The sequence below is a fragment of the Stenella coeruleoalba genome (genome assembly GCF_951394435.1).
Source record: "Stenella coeruleoalba genome assembly, chromosome: 19".
NCBI lineage: Eukaryota > Metazoa > Chordata > Mammalia > Artiodactyla > Delphinidae > Stenella > Stenella coeruleoalba.
Genome location: NC_137165.1, coordinates 58199453 through 58223954, shown reverse-complemented (window position 1 = coordinate 58223954; position 24502 = coordinate 58199453). Strand labels below are relative to the sequence as shown.

General features: G+C 43.3%; 1 protein-coding gene across 13 annotated transcripts in view; it reads left to right on the top strand.

The window, feature by feature from the left end:
* KCNJ16 (potassium inwardly rectifying channel subfamily J member 16) overlaps positions 1-24169 on the top strand; it is a 453090-nt gene extending 428921 nt beyond the window's left edge. For 12 of the 13 annotated variants that reach the window (XM_079904089.1, XM_079904098.1, XM_079904097.1 and 9 more), the window contains one exon: positions 21937-24169. In XM_079904089.1, the coding sequence (XP_079760215.1) occupies positions 22029-23288 (1260 nt within the window). In that variant the 5' untranslated portion in view covers positions 21937-22028 and the 3' untranslated portion in view covers positions 23289-24169. The remainder of the gene's footprint in view (positions 1-21936) is intronic. The other variant, XM_079904091.1, reaches the window with a different exon arrangement.
* The last annotated feature ends 333 nt before the right edge of the window (positions 24170-24502 follow it).

The following is a 24502-nucleotide window of genomic DNA, read 5'->3' as shown; positions in this document are numbered from 1 at the left end:
TACGGTCTATGGCTGGGAATAGTCTTTCTTTCCTTCATATAATCTCTGGGGAGTGCTGAATCGAACAGATTAAGAATGCAAGTGCCTTTTATAGATCAGGGAAGTAACCATTAGAAACAGAGAGACAGACTTAAAAAGCATGATGACTTATCCAACCGAACGTGACTTATTGATGCCGTGGGGCAATGTGGAAAAGGATGAGTCTTTAATTTCCTGTGGAAATAGTCATTCATCAAACCCTCCTTTTGTGTGTCTTCGTCACTCTTCCACTGTTCCAAAGTGGCAACAAAGTGGCACTGAAGATCTGAAACTGTGTGATAAGAAGTGCTGTCATTGACCTGTCATTAATGACGTCTTGACAACTAAAAATATAGACAGAAATACTGTGAAGACGCGTTAGAAAAGAAAAACTGCTAAAAGGTAACTTCAGTAAATAGTGAACTCCTCAGGCTTTGACGTCTGATTAGGTGGAAAAGCACTGGGCTTTTTAACTTTTAATGTTTTTCTTCTACTCAGTGTCTTTTGGTTTGCAATCTGGGGCGTTGCCAGGGAGTCATTAACATCGGTTAACACCCCATGGCTTGAGAGTTCATTTCTCTGGTGAAAGGAGCAGAGGTTGAGATAATCCAACTTGTCTACCTGGAAATTCCAACATTGCATAGATGCAGGGCCGTGGGTTTAACCATAAATACGTCTTATTTACGAAACTCTTTAAGCTTTTCTTTCTTTTTTTTTTTTTTTTTGCAGTTTACAAGGCTAGTTTAATTGTAATGCCTAAAACAAACAAAGATTAAACACAAAACATTAAGATTATAGGCCAATTTAAATTTTGCTATATAATAAAAGAAACTTTAGAAATTGCAAATTAAATCTGCCAGTGGTTACGTCTACCCAAGAATGTAAGGATAATATACATTAGAAAAATCTATCGATACAGGTAATATATGAACACATTCAAGGAAAAAAGTGATCTTCTCAGTATGATGTATCCAGTAGATGCAGAAAGCTCATTAAATAAAATTTGAAGCTTATTCATAATTTTAAAAAGTCATTAACAACATAGACAAGAAAAGTATATACCAGAAACGCAGCAAATACCATATTTATTTAAGCTTTTCTTTTTAAAAGCCCTTCCCCCTCCTTCTTTAACTTCCCATGAGCCTTGAAATCATTTGGAGAATTCCCAGGGAGCTAGGGGAACATCCCTAGAGGTTCTGAAAGCCCGTAATCCTGAAGCTGGAGTTCACATGGGCTGCTTACACCAGCGTGACCTTCCCAAGTGACTTAGCTTCTCTCTGCCGTCTTTTCAAAAGCCTTTCATAATCTCGCTCTCTTAGATATCATTTAATCTCCTTCGATTTAATCTCCCTCGATGTGGTACCTGGCACACAGTGAGCACACACTCAATGGAGACAATTCTTATTAGCTCCATTTTAGAGAGGAGGGAAACGCCGATACAGACGGTGATCGTCGGTTAATAGCTAAGCTTAAAGTAATATCTCAAATGGCTCGACTCCAGGGAACGTACATCTTGTTCTCAGGTTTGAGAACATACGTGTCCGTTGCACTTTTGCAATTAGGATGACGGAAAACTCATGATATCAGAGGTAGCTCTGGCAACTTACACCAGCCTTGACCCTCTTCTTCTTCTTTTTTTTTTTTTTTGTCTTTCTTATTAGCTGTATTAAGGTGTAGTTTACATACAATAAAACTCAAACATTTTAAGTGTACAGTTTGATGGACTTTGACAAGTGTATAAGGCATGTAACCAACACCACAATAAAGATACACATCACTTCCATCACACCAGAAAGGTCCTCATGCCCTTTTGCTGTCAGCTTCTTTCCCTCACCTCTAGCCCCGAGAAACCACTGATCTGCTTTTTTATCACATACTATGGGCTTCTCTAGAATTTGACCCGCTTCTGACATGGTTTTCTGAGCAGCAGTCTTCCACTTTCAGCTTCCAGTCACCCACATTCCATCCCTGGACCTCGCCTCTCTGATGAGGCCAGTCTCCCCAGCGATGCGGCCGAGGTCCAGGAAGGTATGTGGGATGGGCTGGCATCAGGGTGATGAGGGTCAAGAAGCGAGTCCAGGCCGAGGGCGTGCTTTTGTGCGTACGCGGTCTAATAAAGACAAATCAGTCATTTCACATTCTGATCCTTTAAAAAATCAGAACATCTGCCCCATCACGTTCACCATGGCTGCTTCAAGTCAGCCAAGGCAAAGTTCCTGGTTTTGTCCAGGTGAAAACTACTGACATTTATGGGACATCTACCATTTTATAATGCTATCTGATTTCATTCTCTTAATTACCCTTTTAAAGGGACGGGGATCAAAAACGTAAAATAACTGGTTGGAATTCACATAGGTAAGTGGTAGACATGAGATTCCAACAGAAATCAGTCTGCCTCCAAAAATCAAACATAAATGATGTAGGTTAAGGTACTATTTTGTTTGCATTATGTAAATAATATAAATGGAATAACAGGTTGTGAAGAGAACCTGATAAGACCTTTCTGAGACCCAGGCCATCAAAACCTGAATTTGGCTCACCTGCAAGGAATAGTATGTCTGACCTCACAGCGGGATTCAGGGACAGCCTGGAACACAAGAGTAACCGATCCGGAAGCATCTCTGGCCCTTGGAAACTTCCCTGTCAGCCATTATTCTGGGCTTTCCCTAATTTTTCTCTTAAGAAAATCCATGATCCTGCCCGAGATTTTTTTTTTCTTTTAATTTAGGACATACACAGAAATACAAAATGAAAATAAAAGCAGATCAACTAAAATACAACGTTGATGCAATGAACAAAGGCACAAATAATACCAGAACATGGGTCAGTGTGAGCTTTTCTCTCGGCATGAAAATGTGGCTCACAATTATTAAAATTGAAAAGCAGACCCAAGTGTTTTTGCTTTAACGAGAAGATGAGGTCTTTCTGACACTTTATTTTTAATCCTCTTGGACAATCTTTCACCATTGTTCATTTCATAAAATTGGAGGAAATGCTATTTAGTGGTTAATGAAAAATAACATAAAACCTTTCAATCTTTGTATAAAAAGAAGCCTTCAGAATTACTTAGCTCAACCTCCTAACAAATTCAGGACATTCTTCTCTATATATCCTGCAAGCTGGTCCTCCAGATTCTGAGTCAATAGTCTTCATCGTCACCAGATCGTTAGAGACACTAACAATAAAAACATTCTTCTCCATACAGAGATGAACTCCACTCCCCTGTAAACTCCATACACAGATCCTGGTCCACACCTCTGTGGCATCACCCAGCAGGGTCCCTTTCTCTACTGCACAAATTTAGATGTCCCCTCTCTGCACGTCTGGGTGTGAACTCCTTGAGCAGGGTCATGTTTTCATTATCTCAGCACATCTAGTTCAAGTTCGGGGACGATCGTTGGTGCTCAGTAGGGTTTTGAATACACGAGTGGATACTTTCTTGAGTATCTCCTCCTTCAGTTCTTAGTTTTCACTATTATAGTAACTTCTCCCGAAAAGCAAAATACCCAGAATTGAACATTATCTTCAGATATGGAATCTCTCCAATTAAACAAACTTTTATTACTTTCATGGGGAGTTGTGTGTGGATGAAAAACTAGTTTTTCAAGACTCTTGGCCTTGATTTTCTGGGAAAGTTAGATTTTTTTCAGCTCAGTGGCCACCGCCCCCCCCCCTCCCCCCACTGCTCCTCTCCGCTGGCCTTCTGAGCTTGACATTGATCCGCGTTTAGTGGAATCATCTGCCTAGATTTCCCTGCTGTGAATTTTCCCAGTCCCTACCTAGGGCTTAGGGGACTGTACCCCACATGCACGCCCCTCTGCTGCCGGTTCTGAGGTGGGTCAATCCCTGGGGCACCTGAGTGGCTCCGGAACACATCCCAAAGGACTCAGCCGGAACCTCCTGCCGTGACTGCTGCTCTGAACTCGTGCCCCAGCCCCCCTGGTGACTGGGGTTCCTCTTTTCTTTTCCTTTTTTTTTTTTTTTTTTGGCTGAGATCAGGTCCACTTTTAATGAGGAGAAATGTTTAGTTTTGGGGAAATCGAACCACCATGTTTTGTGTTTCATGGTTTTGATTCCTGTGTCCTAAGAACCCTTTGCTTACACCCAACTCACAAAGATTTTCTCCTATATTTTTCTCTAAAAGCTGTGTAGTTTTTCTGTTTATATTTAAGTCTGTAATAGATCTCAAGTTAATATTTGTGTTCAGTGTAGGGTAGGGGACTAGGTATATCGTTTTCTCTAGGGATATCAAGTTTTTCCAACACCATTTGTTGACTATTTTTTCTCCCATTGGATTGTTTTCATGTGTTTGTCGAAAAAAATAGACATATAAGTATATATCAATTTCTTAGCTCTCTATTCTGTTAATTTAACCCATTTATTGATCTTTGTGCCAGTAAAGTAATTATTTGATCACCACATGTTACAGTTCATCTTGAAATTATGTAGCATAACGTAAGACTTCCAAGTTTATGTTTCTCAAGTTCGCTTTGGATATTCTAGGTCCTTAACAACAACAACAAAAAAACCCCACCTACGCACGGATTCTGCTTCCAGCAGGTCCTCTCCTCATTAAGGGTTAAAACTTTAGCTATGGGAGGAGATGAATTTCTTATAGTCCTTTCCCCCCAACTCTTTACTATCTGTGTGACCCCAGATAAATCTACCAAACTAGTTAAGCTTTAATTCTTCATCCCTTGCGAACTATTATATAGAGGATGGATAAACAACAAGGTCCTACTGTGTAGCACGGGGAACTACATTCAACATCTTGTGATAAACCATAATGGAAAAGAATATAAAAAAGAATATATATATATATATCCCAATCTCTCAATTTATCCCTCCCGTATACACACTACTATATTTAAAATAGATCACTAATAAGGACCTACTGTACAGCACAGGAAACTCTACTCAACACTCTGTAATGACCTATATGGGAAAAGAATCTAAAAAAGAGTGGGTATGTGTATAGGTACAACTGATTGACTTTGCTGTACACCTGAAACTAACACAGCATTGTAAATCAACTACACCCCAATAAAATGAATTTTTAAAAATTCTTCACCCTTCAAATGGTGATGATATTGATACCTTGTTCTCAGGATTTGGGAGAAAATTGAACAAGTTCATGGCTGTGAAGTGCTGGCCCCTAAAAAATGTGTCTTTTCAGGCTGACGGGTACATGCAGCCCTTATTATCCTCCCTGTGTCTGGATTCCCGATGACCCTACAGCCCAGCTCCACACACAGGCTCAGTTCTTTCTGGCCACACCTCTTTGATGTGGTCGCTCTCCTGCCCGGGTGTCTCCCTGCTGCCCCCACTCCCCTCTCTTGAACTCCCCGCCTCTGTGTTTCCCCTTCCTGCTCGGCCCTTGGCCTCTCACTATGGGGCTGTAACACTGATTCACAAAAGCCCTAGGAGTCTTTTCTCCCCATGCTGTCCTCTGTCAGCTCAACTGAATTCCCGTCCTTCCACAATTATAGGTGGACCTGCTTCCAAGGCGCAGCCAGCACCCCTCTCCAGTGGGCAACCCGAAATCCTTGGCCTTTGACCTTAGGGGTCTGGCCGCTCTATTGCCTATCAGTCCACACACATCAGATTTGGCACCTAGAAAGGCATTACCGGATTCTCCCTAAATGCATGCTCCCAGCCATTGAGGTGATCCAGTCGGCTCCCCCAGCCCACAGGCTGCAGAGCGAGAAGCCGTGAGCACAGCCAGCCATGTTCCGCAGCCAGCTGCTGGGTCAGCCTTAGCAATGATCTCCCGAGGCTGCGAGGCTCAGAATACGGCGGTCCTCCAGCTACAGTGTTCCGAGGTGTCCCTCCAAAGTGGAAGAAGGCACTCCCTCCCTTGCATCTAAAAAATGCTGAATTGTAATGACAATGTGTTCATCACCCTTGGGGCGTTTCTTTTGCAATGAAGATAGAAATGTGTTTTTTCTCATCCCAACCTTGGGTTGCTCTGTATTCTTTTATGAGATAGTCAGGTGTGGCCATGACAGCAGACAGCATGGAGGCTCAGAAAAAAATCCAGAGTATTATCCTCAAACGTCCTTGAGACGGGAGATGTGGCACAGGACCACGTGGGAAAGACACCGGGGTGGTCCAGAGGCAGAAGACAGCAGCAGAGGGGAGGTCAAGTCACAGCTGGCTTCTATCGGGGTTTGCGTGAGAAACTCAGAGCAGGGCAGGATGAATAGCTTAGCTGTGGTTAGTGTGAATGATTCTGGAGAACTCTGGGTTGTTCCTGGTTGCTTGATGCCTGGCCCTGGGATGATGGGCGCAGAAGAATATTTCCTTCTTGGGTGTACAGCCACCTGGAGGAGATGTGGCCCTGGATGAGTTAGTTTGTATGTCTAAAGCATGCCCCAGGCTGGGTCTTCTTCTATCTCTAAGGACTGGCTAGCCCTGAGGAGGGCAGTCTCTCTCCAGCCAGAATATGTCTTTGTTTTTGTTTTCCTTTTAGGATGTCGAAACATCATAATGGACAGAAAATTTTAAAACCTTTACCGTGCATAGGTATTCTTTCATCTGTGGCTTGAGCTGACAGACAGACCCTCCTTTGTCACCTAAGAAATTCAGTAAAATGAATCTCTCTTTACTTTACTGATACTAGCCTGCCACTGACCTAAAGCCCTTTCAGTTTTGGGTCCCTCTTCTCTACTCTGAATTTTTCTGGGTTTACTAACCACTGCTCTTGTATGACATGGCAGATTTCTGATCACGGTTTTAGTGTTCTTGAGGAGAGCACGCCAATGTCCTGTGAACCTCAGGGAAAATGGCCTTTGCCTAGTGACAGGGATTCATAAACTCCCTAAAACATGTGCAGGAGGGCTGGGAAGGCTAGTTCTCTGATTTACTGATCAAGAACCACACACACACATACACACATCCTCCTCAGTACTGGCCGTTTACGATTAGGGCTAATCCTTCCATAAGAATCACACTTCTGGCTGCAGAAGAAATTAATGCCAAAATAAGTCTGTGTTCTTTGGATCCAAGCAGTAGGAAGCTTTATCCTTTTGCTGCTTTCCTCAGGATGCTCTGTGACATCATCCACACTGGGTTGTTTTTCCCTTTGTATTCAAACACTTTGGCTTAATTCCAAAGGGCGTCCAAAGGCAACAGACCTTCCCTGCCACCCACCCATGGGCCGTGTAATCTCATAACTGGAAACGTTCGGCTCCGTGTAGAGGCATCGCCCAATTCGCCTTCTTTGATAGCATCACCCCACTCCCACCCCAGGCCTGGGCTTCCTCTGGCCTCTTTCTTTGCTGACCTTCTTTAGGTTCTGAGTGGTTCAATCCAGTGGTTTTGCTGGTTGACAGTCACTGGGGCTTGTGGGTACTGGTGTACCCACACTGGTGGCACATCATGGGCCGATCTTATCAGTAGCGTGGGTAGACGTATCTCAGGAAAGCTTGAAAACAACCACAGATGCTGAGATATTTTCCCACAACCTGCATATTTAAAGTTAGGGAATAGCGTACAATCTCCTTAATTCTAGAAAACCTGGTTCAAGCCTTTTCTACAAAAGATATGTACATCCAAGAGGATGACATTAACTTTTTTTTTTTTTTTTTGCGGTACGCAAGCCTCTCACTGCTGTGGCCTCTCCCACTGCGGAGCACAGGCTCCGGACGCGCAGGCTCAGCGGCCATGGCTCACGGGCCCAGCCGCTCCGCGGCATGTAGGATCCTCCCGGACCAGGGCACGTACCTGTGTCCCCTGCATCGGCAGGCGGACTCTCAACCACTGCGCCACCAGGGAAGCCGGACATTAACTTTTATGCACCATTTAGAATCTAGTTATAGAGACCTGGATTGCAATCCTGGTTCTTTCACTTTCCACCTCTGTGATAGATAGTGAACAACTTCTTTTCTCTAAGTTTTAGTTTGTTAATTTGCAAAGCAAAAAAAAAAAAAGGTAAAATAAAACAAGCATTTCAGGTTTTTTGCTAAAATTAGGGGAGAGTGACACAGAACTCAGGGACTGAGAGAAGAGACCCAGCTGGACGGAGGGGCAGCTGCCACTAGCAGTGTGGGCTGGGAGCACAGAGAGACGCCTTGGTTAGCATCACAGGTCGCCTATGGGCTGGACCTCCCGGGCCGCGTCATTCTGAACTACTTGGAGGTACTTTCTGGCTGCTGAGCCATCACTTTTTAGATAATCGAGATTTTGATTAGTGCTGCTCTGTTGAACTGACAGTAAAGTCTCCTTGGCAAAAGGAGCCGGCCGGGGAACACATCCTACAGATGGATAAGCTCAAAAATCCTTACGTGTTGCTTCATTACGAAGAGTGTTCTTTGATTCAAATGACAAGGATGGAGGTCGGGGGACAGGAGGTGGACCCCAGCTTTGCTTGATGACACAGGCGTAGATATTGTGTTCCCATTGGCAAGGCAACCATGGACCGAGAACCCAAGAAGCAAACGGAAGCTCTTGGTTGATGGTGCTGGGGAGTGACGTTCACAAGATTTTGGTGTCATGTAATCAAGTCCGAATGATGAACAGAACAAGTATCTCCTTGTACTGTTGTGTCTCCTCTGTTGACTGTCTGTGGTTGTGGAAGCTGGCATGGGTGTATTCACAAGCGTTTGAACATCTGTCTTTGAGGACTGGCTTCTAATTTTTTTCAATGAGGGCATCCAATCTCTCTACAGGAAATTTGCATGAGATTTGGGAGTTCAAACTATCAATGATATTTACATTTCTCAGTTAAAAAGCCAACATTTCTTCCCCTGGCCCTAAACTCTATGCGTGGAAAAAGCTGTTTTCGTTCATAGCATATTCTTTCTGTTAAGATAATTAAACTTCTGCAGGACTGCCAGCGCTCATCAATAGAGTGAATTTTTCATAAATGTTATCCACCTTACGTGGGTGCACACTGGCATTTTGATTAAGTTGAAGCCAAAAGCTATTTTATTAGCAGAGAAAACCTTCCCCTACCTGCCCTCCTCCAACCAGCCTCAAATAAAAGGAGGCCATGCTGGCTACAGTTACAATTGTTATGAATGATTTTTAATCAAATAAGTAGCTAAAAATTGTTGAATTTTCAAAATACATTGGAAATCTTTCTCCATGTCGCTATGCTGTGTACATTCCTGGCTAAGAATGAGTTTTGCTTTGGCTGTGGGACATCTGTTTGCTCAAGCCAAGCACCACTCAGAGTTCCATAGGCAGTTTATCTGCTGGGTGAATTAGCCCAAGGAATTAAAAATGAAAATTCCTAAACTGCCTTTTGCTCAACTACCCAGAGTGTTCCCCTTGATTACATTCTGCCTGTCTGATGGCTTGACTTCAGGTCATTTTAAAAGCCAGCCACAGACAGAAATGGGGCATTCTTTTCAGAGCCTGTGATTTACTCCAAGCCAAATGCAAATCGATTTCTCACTTCTTTCCTTCTGTGGCTTATCCATGCCACCGTTTTCCTTCCTTAGCCTAGAAAATCAAGAATTAACCACAAAAGCAGAATGCTGGGGAGGTACCTCTGCACCTTAAATGCTGGGAAAAGTCTCAAACAGCTGCCTTTCTTTGGGGTCTACTGCGTGATGTCACTTTGATTGATATTCTTCCACCGGAGAAGCCTCTACTCTCAGTGGCCTGTCTTGACAGAGTGGAATGCGGTGTACTTGGCAAGACTGAGCAGCTCAGGGGCGGTAACTGTCCTCATAGTCCTCGGGAATAGTCCCCCAGTGCCTCAGGCACAGTTAAAAGTCGATTGAACTGAAGAATACACAGAGGCTGTTTCCATGATCTTTTCCAGCTCATTACAGGCATTGGTACGATAGAGTCTCTTACAGCGCACATCTAAACATCTTAGCAGGAGAGGTAAGGGAAAAGTGCCCCCGTCTGCCTCAAACTCAACTCCCCAGTGTTCATCCCAATGAATATTCCAGCCTAAGAAATGCTGGGAACAGAACCACTTCTCTTTTTAAGAGAAGTCTTGCTAACCTGGGTCACCTCTGTCTGTGTAGGCATTCACAGATAATGACATGTAACCTTCCAACTTAGGTAGGGTGATTTATTCTTCTTCTCTAGCACTCTAGTGGAAACTGAAGTACGAGCAGTGGAGAAGGTATAGAAAATGAAATGCATGGAAATCCAAGAGTCTATCTAATGCACTAATTTCTGTCAGCTACCTAAATCTTCTGTTGTCTGTAGTAAGAGGCTTCTTTGCCAAGTACCCTTGAAAAGGCTCGGTCTAATAGAAAGCTAATCTCATGTAATAGGCAACCCACTGCTTAAAGTATTGCATCAGGAGGCTGTCTATCTGGATCTTCCTAGGGACACCATTTGTCTTGTATTTTAAGACCTTCTCAATTTATCTGTATCAACGAGGGAAAACGGGAATGGAGATAATAGCCAATAACAGCCGCTTTATTTTCCTCCCCGATAAAGACGTCCTGGGTTTGCATTTTGACAGCTTAAAACAGAAATTCAATCATTTAAAGGTCAAAGAAGTAGTAGACATTATCCCAGGAGTTCCTGATCTATGAGCAAATTACATCTGTGAGATCAAAGATGCCCAGAAGATTGAACAGACTAATAAATAGACTGTCCGTAATTGCCAAAAGGACAGTTTGCAGGCGGTTCTCACAAAATGGGAAAATAACAACGGAGAGATAGGACTTGGTTTTCTGTTGGAATACTATACATACCAAACTTGGAGAAGGTCAAACATGACAGCCTACACACTTTCCATAAAATATATTTGCTCTGGAATGAACAGTTAAGTTCAACCCGAGGAGCTCCCAAACCAAAGTACACAGGAGCTATGCAAGGCCAGTCGTAGGTAACCTGGCACTTAGAAGGCAAAGTGGATGACTAGTACGCAGTAAGATCTATTCCTGGTGATACTGTGGTTCTTCCGGCAGCTCTGCCATGGTTCTTTGAAGGATATATCAGGGCAGTTAGGTGCTAGAAGGGACTTTAAAACAAGTCTGGAAATTGCCAGCCTCATGATTCTTAGAGGAAGAAAAAAAATGGTAGATAACTGTCAACCTCTCTCCCTCACTCTCTCTGTCTCCTCATTGGGATCTATACTTGAACGGACTGTAGTCACAGCTACAAGCACTGCAGTTTAACTACTCATTAAATACCAAAGACTGTGGAAGGAGCTTCGGGAGCATAGCTCATTTACTCGCCCTAGCAACCTCTGACCTGCCTTTTTTCATAAGGGCAAGCAGAGGCTCAGAGACTAACACGCAGGGGGCACAGTCTTACTAGCGATCAAGCAAGCCTCTGAACTCAAGTTCATGTCTGTTAGAACCCATCTTCTCCATTCTTGAAGCTTCAACATGGTGGATCTCCGTCTTGAGGATATATGAGAATCAACAGGGGAGTTGGGCAGGGGAATAAATCAAAATGATTGGGGTGGGATCCAAAGATCTGGAGGTATGAACGTGTTCCCCTAGGATCTCAGAAGCAGGCTGTAGTAGACTGCACTTTCCAAAAACACTCTACTGCTTGCAGGGATATCTGAATGAGGTTTGGAGTTCATGAATAAGAATTATGAAGAACTGGCTAGGGCCAGCTCTTTAGGCAAATGTACATCATAAATATCTAATTGCCTTCTTCAAATGCATCCATTTCTAAAGATCGTTTCCTTGTGTCTTAAAAGTCCATCAACATAGACCTTAAAGTAGTTACGTTGCAAAATAGCACAATTTTTAATATTTTCTTTCCAAAGTGATTGCAAATATTAGGATAAAAGAAAGATTCTTAAAACAGACTTTGGTATACCAAGCCAAGAAGCAAAGGCATTAGCAGTTTAATAGGTTTTGGAATGGGGAAGGGAGACGAGAGGGCACTGAGGGAGAAGAACCGCATTCGATGCTTGTTGAATCTGAACTCTGCTTTATGTAGCCCTGAATTGTGACCAGCTGCTTTCATGATTTCTCCAATTGGTCTCCAGCGGCCAACTCTGACCCAGCTCCCTCTTCCCCCACTATCTTGTTTTAAATGAGATCTGGTTTTACTTAGATGAATTAAATGTCACTATATTTGTTTCTGTGGATTGTTCCAGCAAAAATTACAGCATCAGTGTCTGACTTTAAATGTCTCTAAGACTGTCTGCTTCTCTGGGCTATTTATAGCTGCCTTTTAAACACGCTAATAAATGCTTTTAGGTAGCCATTGGTCTGCTCCCCCTTGATGGAGCCTCGGAATCGGTACACTTCCAAGTACCAGCTGAAAATACCTGTTTTTCTCTTCTTTGCAAAAGTAATGCATGTTCATTGTAAAATTTTTGAAATTGTAAATAGACAAATAGAAGAAAAGGGGGGAGAAAAAAAAAAAACGATCATACCAGAGAGGGCCACAATTCACATTTTGTTTCTATCATTCTGTCTTTTCTCCATGTTTAAATGTATTTAAACTTAAACAATTATATTGTACAAGCTGTTTTATAGTCCTCTTTCATTTTTTCCACCAAACAATATGTTTTCTATTTTTTCTGGCATTCTTCTACTCTCTCACATTTAATGACTACGTTAAATATGATGAGTAATGATATGATTGTACCATTACCTATGAAACAATCCCACATTTATTAGGTGGCTAAGCCGTAGCCAAAACTTGCTACTACAAATAGCCCTACAAATCAGCCAAGTCTCTCCGCTCATTCATGATCGTTTCTTTAGGATAAATTTCTACACGCGGAATTGCTAGATCAGAAGCCGAACCAAATTCATAGACTTTTGCCACATGTACCCAACTCACCTCCAGAAATAGTTCAAATTAAATAAATAAATATCTGTATAATATAATGTAATAAATATCTGTATAATATAATGTAATATTGTATCTTCGAAATGGCCGTATAATAACATGCATTCCTCTTAGGAGAACCACATTTCTAATAATTCAATCATCATTTTAACAAATTTTATTAAACACTTTTTAGTGCCAGGCATTTATTTTTTCAACTCCAGATTTCCAGGGAGTTCTGCAGCATAGTTACACATAGTTACCATGCTAAAAATTGTCAGTTCTAGGGAAGCCGCTAAGCAAAAGTGGACAGAAAGACTGTTTTTTGTTTTTTGTTTTTAAACTATGTATGAACTGGCAGCTTAGGACAGGAGAGAGGCAAGGTAAATGGAAGCAGTTGAGAGCTGGTGTTTGGAGAACTGGCAGAGTTGATGGTTTTATGGATCTAGGAATGATGATTCTCTTGCTAGGACTGAAACCTCCTTGAGGATATTGCATTGTTTAATTCGTCTTATTCAATTATTTGTTAGTTCACTCCTTCAAAGTCTAATTAGTGAGGGTCCACATGCTGCTTATCTCTCTAGCTGCTGGGGATACAGTGGTAAATAGGACGAGGAGAGCTTTTCTCAAGGAATTTACAATCTATTCTGTGCGGCAACCCAGCCAACAAACAAACAAATCCATCAGTTAGAGGTAAGCATTTTGAAATAAATAAATCACGTTAACGAGACAAAATAACAGTATGGGGGCGAGTCTTACTTTATATCCTCATCAGACAAGACCTCTCTGGAAAGGTGGCCTTACAGATGAGACATCAGTGATGATAAGAAGCCACACAGGCAGAAAAGGAAGTGCAAAGGCCCTGGGGCAGGAACACCCTTACTTGTTAGAGTAGAGCTTAGCAAACTTTTTCTGTAGAACGCCAGATAGTAAATATTGTCGGCCTTGTGGAGCACATGGTCTCTGTTGCAACTACCGGGGTCTACAGGGGAAACGTGGCAGTAAGTAGCCGTAGGCCATGAATAAGCAATGGTCTGAATGTGTTTCAGTCAAAGTTTATTTACAAAACAACCGAAGAGCTGGACGTGCCCCATGGACTGTAGTTTTCTGCCCCCTGCGTTAGTGAAAAAGGGAGATTGGATAAGGAGAGAGAGTGAGTGGTGAGAAGACTGGGAGATAATTTTCAGAGATGGGCAGGGGTCAGATATATACACTCTGTATACAACACTGATTTTGCACATTAATTGCAATGGGAAGACACTGGATGGTTTTAAGTAGAGGAGTGACATGTTTTGATTTTATTTTTAAAAAGATTAGATCCAAGTACAGTAAGGGCAGAAAGAGGGGATCTCTTAGGAAGCTGTTGCTGTGGGTCCATTGAAGACCTGGTCCATTAAAGACATGGTGGTTTTGACAATGATGAGAAGTGAGCAGTTTTAAGATCTGCTTTGAAGGTGAGCCCACAGGACTTGCTGCTCATGTCCATAATGGGAGTAAAGGAGAGTGAGAGACCAGCACCCTTGCATACAGGAGATGCTTTTAAAACGTAAATTAAACTGAATTGTAACTGAGTGCTTTCTGTTTCAAGAAACAAAAGCGATCCCTTGTTAATACAAGCAGAAGAAAATATTATTGAAAAGATATCAGGTAGCTTACAGCATCAAGGGAAGTATGAAGAGAAAGACCCTGATCTGAGCAAAATCAAGAGGCCAAATGAAGATCTAACCTCAGGAACTGTCTCCCTGGAAGCCACGGCTTGTGTCTTTCTCTGGGTGACTGAGATGTGCACCATCACACCACTGGCCTCTTGACTCTTGGTAGTTGCCTGGAATCATAGGATTCAGCATGCTTCTGTCACGTCCTCAGGAATCAAAGTCTTGTTGGTGAAGTTCTGATTGGTCGGTCCAAGTTCCCGTGACCCTCGTCCAGGTGTGGGGTGGGGAAAGGCTGTAGTGAGAAGAGGCTTCTGCCTTACCTTCCCATGTTTGCTTTGAAATTTCTCCAACCAATTTTCCGTGGCACAGCCAGAGTGATCTTTTAAAAATGCAAGCCTTGTCATGCTGTGCCCTTGGTTAGGACACTTCAATCGCTTCCACTGCTCTTGGGAGAAAGACCCAAATCTTTAATTCTACCTAGTAGGTCATTTATGCTCTGTCTCTATCTCTCTCTCCAGCTTCAAATCCCCGACCCTACCACCACTCCACCCCCTGCCTCGTATTCAGTTCTTTGGAAAGCACGCCCTACTCATCTCTGAGTCACGGAGCCTCTGCAAATGCTGTTCTTCTGCCTGGGAACCTCGTTTTCCCTTTCCTCTTAGACTTGTCCTCATTGTTCAGATTGTAATCCAGACATCCATCTCTCCCAGACTCCATAACGACCCAGGATTATAAACTATTGCGAGAAACAGAGGAGAAACGTTCGTTCAAGTTAAGGGTTAAAGGAAGATTATAAGGACAGCTTCCAAGGTGGTAGCCATTGTAGCCTTTTATATTATGCCATTCATTCCTTACAAAAACATTTTGAAATAAGTCAGCTATTGTCCTTATGTTTTAAATAAACACAATGCGGCTTAAAGATATTTGTTAAGATGCAGATATCATACAACTAAGATGTGGTAGAACCGTAACTGGAATCCAAATCTTTGATCTCCATTTTCCTGCCTTTTAACTGCGCTACTGGAGGACCCTGTTGTGTAACTTGGACTGTGCCCCGTGGTAACAGGAGAAGGATATTTACATTTCAGAAATATCACGCGGGATGAAAGTGGCAAGAGATGGGTTAGCAGGCTGTTAGGTAAACCAGGTAAAACCAGGTTCTTAACTGATCAGGAAAGCTTGAATTCAGTGATAAAATGCAGATGAGTTCCTGTAATGATAGGTTCTTGTGAGAACCAGGCCTTAAGATTAGCTGAGCACAAAGGATGCAGCAGCCACAGGCACCTATCAATAGTGAGAGCCTTGACAATGAGCGCGCCGCAAACAAACGAAAATAGGGCAGCAAGGCGTGAGCTGAGAGCATTTTTACCCACAGCGAGAGCCAGGAGAATTGAAGAGCATCTCTCAGCTCCAATGTCGGGTCCCGGACCCAGCTCTCTCCCATCGCCCTCGTGAAATGGTACCATCGCCTCTGGTTCCAGACACTCTCCGACTTCGTACTTCATTTTGCTTTTCTCCTTGGTGTTTACGCCACGGTCTGGGTGATGATCTCCTTTTATTTATTGATGCCCAACTCTCAAATGCCAATCCCACAAGGGTGGGACTCTTCACTAATTCCTGAAGGTGGGTAGCTCCGGCACATATAGAAGCTCAATTTTTTTTAAATGAAAAAAAAAAAAAGAAGAAGAATGAAAACAGTCAGTCACTAATTCTCCACTGGAGGGTTTTAGAGACCACTGGGGAAGTGCTGTCCTTACACAATCAGGGGAAATTGAACTGTGGTCTCTTAGAGAGATGTTAAGATCTCATGATATCCAGCCTCTGCGTGAAGCCGGGTCCCGCTCAAGGTAAACTCTGAGCGACGGGGGCTGATGTCCAACCAAGACAGGGACGGGCAGGCTGATTTGCAAGATAAGAACAAGAGAAACCTTAAGAGCTGTCTCAGTAAAGCAGGTACATACCATTTAAGACAAAGAATAAGTACAATAAGCGCCTTGTGAATTTCTTTAACCTGTTAACTTTGCCGAGCTTGTCACTCTTTTTTCCTTTAGGTTGGTTCCTCAGATTAAATAGCAAAAAAATTCTTAACGTGAGCTGGAAGTGTATGTATCGTGCACCTAAGAGTGTATGTGTGTGTTGAGAACAAGGACTAGGGGATTTTCCATTTGGTAACAGTTGTGAAAGAGAAAAGCCCCTGGGGTTTGGGGGAAGTGGTGAAAGGACAGAGAAGTGGCCCAGGTGGCTTAATGGTAGGAAATAGTGGTGACATCCGTATTTATTGGGAACCACATGCTGTCTGCCCTGCTGTTATGCAACTGGGAAGCTCTCTGAGAAAGTTAAAGCATGTACTCTGGTATTTTACAGAAGGGGCAACAGTGCTCATGCGATCCAGATTCAGGAGATAATTACTGAATAACTGCTGTGAGCCCAGCACGGTGCAAGACGGCTGCCCGTCCCTATCTCGTTCAAACCTCGCGATTACTCAGTAGCCTCGGTAACCCCAGGTCACCCTTAAAGACACTGAGGTTCAGAGAAATGTTACGCACATCAGCCACTCGCGATGAAGAGGACAGATCTGGACCTGGAGTCTACCTCCCATGCATGATTTCTCTACAGTACCAAAAACTCATTTTATTTCAGGCTATTTCTTAATAATGAGGTTATTCTCTTTCTAAACCAGAACAACCGGCTATTACAACTCATATTATTTTGGTACTGTCCTGACATCCAGAAAATGGAGAAACAGAATCCCAGACTTCAAATTTCTTCTACTTCTTTATAAAACACAGCATCCTCTGGGGTGAGGCGGAATTTACATAGGTGATACATATTACTTAGCGGAAAACGGGGCTGCAACAAGGATCTCCAGATAAAGTTACGAGTAATATTGTCAGGCTGGATTTCTGCTGCTTCCCAGCATCTACTTCAGTTGGTTGATAACATATTATAAGTTCCTTTCCTATGATGAAACCCCTCTATTCCATAAACTGGCACAAATCTTTCTAAATTGATTCAGAAGGAGAAACTGCAAGGTTATGTCAGGGAAGAGGTAAAATCCATGGTCACCGAGAAGTTGGACCAGGGATGGAGGGTGGGGCTGGGAGGGAGGAAACGGAGAGGGAACAAAAGCTATAGGTGAAGCCACAGGCTGCTGGGGGGTGACAGCAGCTGAGAAGGAAACGTGAGACACCGTGGACCTGTCAACAAAGGAGAGACTGTTTGAAATCAGGGAGTGTGCGGAAAAGGACAGGCAGCGTCCAGCAGGGACTGGGTGAAGCAGGTGTTCAGTGGCTGAATGTCGAGGTCCACCTAAGAGCGTCTGAATGTCTTATGAGGATTCCAGGCAAGATAAGGTTCAGGCTCAATTCTAAGGCAAGAAGCTGTGGGACAGGTTTTGAGCAAAATAACTTGTTTGGGTTCTCCCCTAACTCGTCAAACTCCTCTTTCTTTCCTCCTCACCGACCAGAGCCCACCCCAAGTGTCGTCTGATCACACCTCCCTGGACCTCCCTGTGGCCCCCTTCCCCCTTCCCTTACCACAGACTCTACCAAGAGGGTCTTCAAAGACAATGACCCGCATGCAGAATTCAGGCCGCGCTTTCTACTCCGTCAACTCTCACGTTTCCACCAAAATTTATCTCATCTAACAATTTTGCCAGGAAAGTAACTTGATTACTGATGACTTCATGAAACTCATTTACATGCTGAAGAAAGTACTTGTTCACCTCAAAGGCCATGGGCATGAAAAAGTGAATTTTACCAAAGATATTTTAGACCTTTATTTGTGGAGCATCTCAAATTATACAGAGATGATAAGTATTGCTGTTCATGTGTTTATATTAAGTAGATGCTAGGGACAGTTCACATTTTATTATCAGAGTGACACAGGAGTGTAAAGTCTTAGCCACTGAGTTATACCTCAGCATGCTAATGGAGAGCTTAGGTTTGAAGAACTGCCTGCAGAGTGGCCTGCTTGGTAAATGGCGGAATTTGAGAGGACGTGGCAAAACAGCAGAGGAATTGCTTCCAAATTGTTGAGTCTGACTGAGGCCCTTTTGTGCATTGAGCAAAGGGGACAGGTACACAGGCTGCCCCTTTGTTTTGCTGAAAATATTCCCCGTCGTTTCTATAGCCCGTTTGAAATGTGCTCTATTCATAAAGGTTTCTCCTTGAATTCATACAAAGCTCTAAAAACCTGGGGACTAAAAGCAGATCTCACCAGCCAAAGTAGATTAAGGAACAGCTTTTAATGTCTTGACTTAGTACCATGAGCAAAGGTCTGAGAAAAGTCATTGTCAGGATTCGGTGTGCTCACCCCTCTGACTTTCTTTCTCACACGTGTCTGCAGTGCTTTCCTGAGTACCTTTGCAAATTGTAATGGACTTGGATGGCGTTCTCAGGAAGAGCCCCCATCCTCACCATGCATTGCCTCTTAATCTAAGCCACATTTGTGAAAGGACCCCACGTCACGACAAAGAAATTGCATGTAATGACAAAGGTCCTTTCTTACCTCTGTCATTAGTCGCCGGGCAAAATAGTTTGAAACTGGTGTAGAAGAGGGACCTTAGATTTAGCATTTACTTTTGAGTTTTATATCCCATGATTTTGTAATTGCAGTGATCATATTTCCATTTTTATTTTTAAAGAAAGGAATTTTGCAATCAATGAAATAGCCACCATCAGTTTCAGGAGAGCAGGGAACACAGCATGTGAGAAGAAATACAGAAGTAGGAGCACTGAAAATACTTTTTCATCATGGAATCGATGGGGACAAGATGATTAGGAAAGCATTAAGGCAATTTTAAAGCCCAGCCTCAATTCTGAGAAAAACAAATGTTAAATATAGAATGTCCAGTCAATCAGTAAGCCTTATCCTCTGTTACTTAATGGCAAACAATTGGAAAAGTGCTCAAGTTAACACAGCATATGAAAGAAGAGATTAATAAATAAACATCTGTGTTGTCTAGCCATTTTGACAAAAGGGCCGCTGCAAACTCCTTAGCTCATGGTGTCGGCTGAGAGATGGTTACTATTAAATAAGATTAGTTTGGTTATGATCTATCGTTTAGCTTGAAAACAGTTGTCTTTTTGGAAATGCATCATTTACGTGGTGGGAGAAGCAAAGGATAGATGAATAAAAGTATGCATTCAAACAGCATCTGAAAGCGTTTCTCTGGATAAGTTGAAATGAATGATCGTGATAATAACCCACTGCAGAGGACGTGATGGGTTGGGGGTAGAATTCTCACAGCTGTTAACTTGGATCCCTGAAATTGTTCCGTTATTCAGAAATACTTTTTCTACATACTCACATTTGCTCACTTGTAGCTTGCATTAGTGAAGTTTCATTCCCAGTTAGCATACTGTTGAAGGTATATGAAAAACGGCTTGTTTATAACAGTTGTTGGCACTCCCGGAATTCACAGGGACGCCGACCAAACGCCACTGCAAATAAAAACCTTTCCTTTTTCTTTTGGTGGCAGGAAAGAGCAGAGTCACACAGTAGCTCTTGATTTACGAATCGAGTGGTGCTTTCTCATTCTCAAGACTCCCACGATGCGTACAGTTCCCTTTAAGGAACTGGGTTAGAAGGAAGCCTTTACCAAGAAAATAACCCTACCTCCAAATCTCCTTCTTAATTTGCAATCATGTGGGCCTTTGATTATAACTGTCCCGTTCTCATGCCTTGAATGATCATGTGAGAGGGAGTGGAAACTGACGACCGTGAATAGCTTCTTGTTTGTAAAGTGTCCTTCAATGGCAAGTCAGACAGGAACCTACAACGAATCACATATATTCTGGGCAAAATTTGTGGGAGTATTTTACCTTCAACATTCCAATAAGCATCTTGTCAGCCTTGGGTCCCATCCTGAAAGTATACAATTGTCTCCCGGAAACACGGCTGAAGTGGTGACCAAAGAGAGGCTGTAACTCTTCAAAGCAGATCTGGGGGACGGCTGGGTGAAGTGGCCAGGGCGGGCGGACAGACAGGGAGAAACGCGGACACGCCTTACAGGACATTTTGGCTGTAACCAGTGTCCATCCTAACTGTGGTCCACCAAACAAAGTGTTTAGTGTAAAGAGGGCCCGATCCCTGGAGAAGCAGAAAAATGATTCCTGTTGACCGGAGGGAAATTAACTCATTCCTCCCTTTTCCTAGCAGAGAAGGCGCTGGTTAAGTACTTGGTGATTAATTGTCTTGGTTGGTTTCAAGGGGTGTCTCCATGTCCGGAACGGTATTTACACCCACGGAATGTTCTGTGCTGCCGAGTGGCAGGATCCTCTAATCCAGAGCCTTGCCTCCCCCTTCCACGCCCCTCCTGCACCTGGCACAGGTAGATGATGTGGAAAACATATTCTAGTAATTACTAAACTGTTAACGTTGGGCCCCAGTGACTCCTTTTTTGGCAGAAAAGTAACTAAGGACCATTTAATACTGAAAGTTTAAAACTTACTTTGAGATTTGAGCTGGAAAACTATTGGTCTATATCAAGGATGCTAAAAGCAATAATAAGAGTATGTATCAATATAAGTTGATCTTTTAAAGACTGAATGGATTTGGAGGGAGGAAAATGATTGTGCCCAGTCATAGCTGTGAAACCGTCAGCAATACAGTGAAGAGCTGGTGAGAAGAGTCCAATTGCAGCATTCTCCCTTTAAGAGGGAAGCAAGATTAGCAGCAACCTTGGCAAATTTTCGGCTTCTTTTCAGAGGGAAAGAGAAAAGCTTCCAGTGTCCAAAAAAAGAAAAAAAAAGAAAAAGAAAAAGAAAAGGAAAAGAAAGAAAGAAAAAAGAAAAAAGGATGGATGTTTTGAAACAAAGGCAGAAGCAATCTTATACTTTATTGAAAGCTTACCTGGGAGTGGTTTTAACTCCTCTGGGGTTAAGAAAGATTTTTTTCCTCTCAAGACCGAAGGTGGAGCTAGGGTAAAGGAATTGGATCTGAAATAGCATCCCTGTCAGTTCTGTTCTGAAAAGTACACAGGGAGGAAAAATCTCCGTGGAAGAGAGAGGAGGCCACAGGTGCAGAAGGCGAGGGACCGTCTATGATACAACCTGTATGTAAGTTACATTGTAACAGGAACGTAGAAACCCTTAACTGCCTCTTTTTTCTGAGGAAAACCATCTGACTTAGACAGAAAGCCTCTAAGACGGCCAGACAAATACCTGAGTTCTATTTTGCCTCTTTACGTTACAGATTATTTTGTTTTCTAAATGCCCTCAGGCCAGAAGAGTCTACGAAATGAAGACAATTTTTTTTTTTTTTTTATGTCAGGTCAGAAGAGGCAGTGAGGACTCATTTGGGATAATCATAGTGTTTACTGAAGCCTTATGCATGTATAAAAATGTTATTTTCTCTAATGGCATATTTTGTTCCTGTAATGACTGAGTTGAATTCTCAACTGAACTGAGTAATCAATACTAAATGCCTCTGTCGCGCAAATCAAGTCGTAGCTGTTTCAGATGGCATCAGATTGCTTCCAGTGGGGCACGTTGCTCTAGAGATGGAAATTAAAAGCAAGTGTGTGGAATTCTCTGTTTTTCAGGTTTGAAGTGAAAACTCACAAACAGCAGTCAGTACCCCTAGAACAGTCGCCGCCCCAGGAGCCACCCGGATGCCCGAAGGGCAGTAGAAAGCATGAGCTTCTACGGCAGCAGCTACCCGATCGTGAACGTGGACCCCAAATACCCGGGCTACCCCCAGGAGCACGTTCTAGCCGAGAAGCGAAGAGCCAGGCGGCGTCTCCTGCACAAGGACGGCAGCTGTAACGTGTACTTCAAGCACATTTTTGGAGAATGGGGCAGCTACGTGGTGGACATCTTCACCACCCTCGTGGACACCAAGTGGCGTCACATGTTCGTGATATTCTCGTTGTCTTACATTCTCTCCTGGTTGATATTTGGCTCTATCTTTTGGCTCATAGCCTTCCATCACGGAGACCTGTTGAACGATCCCGACATCACGCCTTGTGTGGACAACGTCCATTCCTTCACGGGGGCGTTTCTATTCTCCCTGGAGACCCAGACCACCATCGGGTACGGTTCCCGCTGTGTCACCGAGGAATGTTCTGCGGCCGTGCTCATGGTGATCCTTCAGTCCATCTTAAGCAGCATCATAAACACCTTCATCATTGGGGCTGCCTTGGCCAAAATGGCGACCGCCAGGAAGAGAGCCCAGACCATCCGGTTCAGCTACTTCGCCCTCATCGGCATGAGAGACGGGAAACTTTGCCTCATGTGGCGCATCGGTGAATTCCGCCCCAACCACGTGGTAGAAGGCACGGTCAGGGCCCAGCTACTCCGCTACACGGAAGACAGCGACGGGCGGATGACGATGGCATTTAAGGACCTAAAGTTAGTCAATGACCAGATCATCCTTGTCACACCAGTAACGATCGTTCATGAAATCGACCACGAGAGCCCTCTGTATGCCCTTGACCGAAAAGCCGTGGCCAAAGATAACTTCGAGATTTTGGTGACGTTTATCTATACTGGCGACTCTACCGGGACTTCTCACCAATCCAGGAGTTCCTACGTTCCCCGAGAAATTCTCTGGGGCCATAGGTTTAATGATGTCTTGGAAGTGAAGAGAAAGTATTACAAAGTGAACTGCTTACAGTTCGAGGGCAGCGTGGAAGTCTATGCTCCCTTTTGCAGCGCCAAGCAACTGGACTGGAAGGACCAGCAGATCCACAACATGGGAAAAGGCCCGCCAGCCCAAGGACCCGGCACATCAGACACCAATGTCAGAAGAAGGTCATTTAGCGCCGTTGCCATCGTCAGCAGCTGTGAAAACCCAGAGGAGACCACCACCTCTGGCACGGATCAGTGTAAGGAAGCGCCTTACCAGAAAGCTCTCCTGACTTTGAATAGGATCTCTGTAGAATCCCAAATGTAGTCCTGAGTTGTAAGTACAGAGGGCTCCCAGTCAATGTTTTTACCCCCTAGCCAATCGCCGTAAGACAAGTAGTTATCGACAGAGCTTTTAAAGAAGGTGATAGCTGTCTTTGATGGTGAAGGAAGATAAATAGAGCAGGTTAAACTTGATAAAAGATATCTAAGCATTACATCATATCCAACTGTTTAACTTTTTTTTTTTTTGGCTAGCAAATTTTGTGTTAGGGGTGCTATTAAGAGGCCTAATTGATTAATTTAAATTTCATCTCCTTTTGTTATTCCGTATACTTGTATTGTCAGTTGGAGGTATAATATTCAATAATGGGGAACAAAGGTAGGACACTGGGATAATAGAAAGTAGAAGGGAGAATAGCATGAATAATAAAAATTTTAAATGGATCCGAATCGGTAGTATGAGTTACCTATAAAGACATTATATCATATATTCAAGATGTGCAAGGGATGCGTTCGGTAGATTGTAACGTTGAGCTGTTTAACTGTGAAGTCAGTCCCTGTGTTTGCCCCGCAGAGTGTCTCGGTATCAGCTGGCAGAGGCAGTGGCCGTAGGAAGTAACAATGCCCCCGGTTCTGACGGTGAATCCCCTGCCACTTGCCAGGTAATGATCAAGCAGTGCTAGAAGCTACTTTTTCTCTCATCCGTGAGGCAGAAGAAAAGTTGGCGTTATTACTCAGAGAGGTATTTCTCTCTTAAATGCTCTGTTTGACTCCAACAAATGGCTCGGGGGGGGGGGGGCAGAAATAAGGCACACAGGAGCTTTGTAAAGTGTGTGACAAGGGGACTGCTTATGTCCACCTCCCCACACCTTCTTTGAGGAAGGACAAGAAGAAGGATCGGGACCCTAGAGATGGGGTGAGGGAATGGAGAGCCGTAAACATCCTCAGACTCTTTGAGAGAAAACGTGTTCCTGGAAGACTGGAGCTCTGGCTACACAAGGGATGGAACCCTGTTTTTTTGGGTTTTTTTAGCAGTTGCGGTGGGGTTAGGAGGTGGGGAGGCTGTGAGGGGAAAAGTATTTATTTGTGCCTAGAAGCAATTATGTATGGGTCACTTTAGAAAACACAAATAACTTGAATTGTGAATTTTAAGAAACGCTTCCATTGAACTTGGAACAATCATTTAAATGCAGGATTTTGTGGATATAATTAAGGTGATTTTAATGCACATTATGAAGTGGGTCAGCTAAGTGCTTTAGA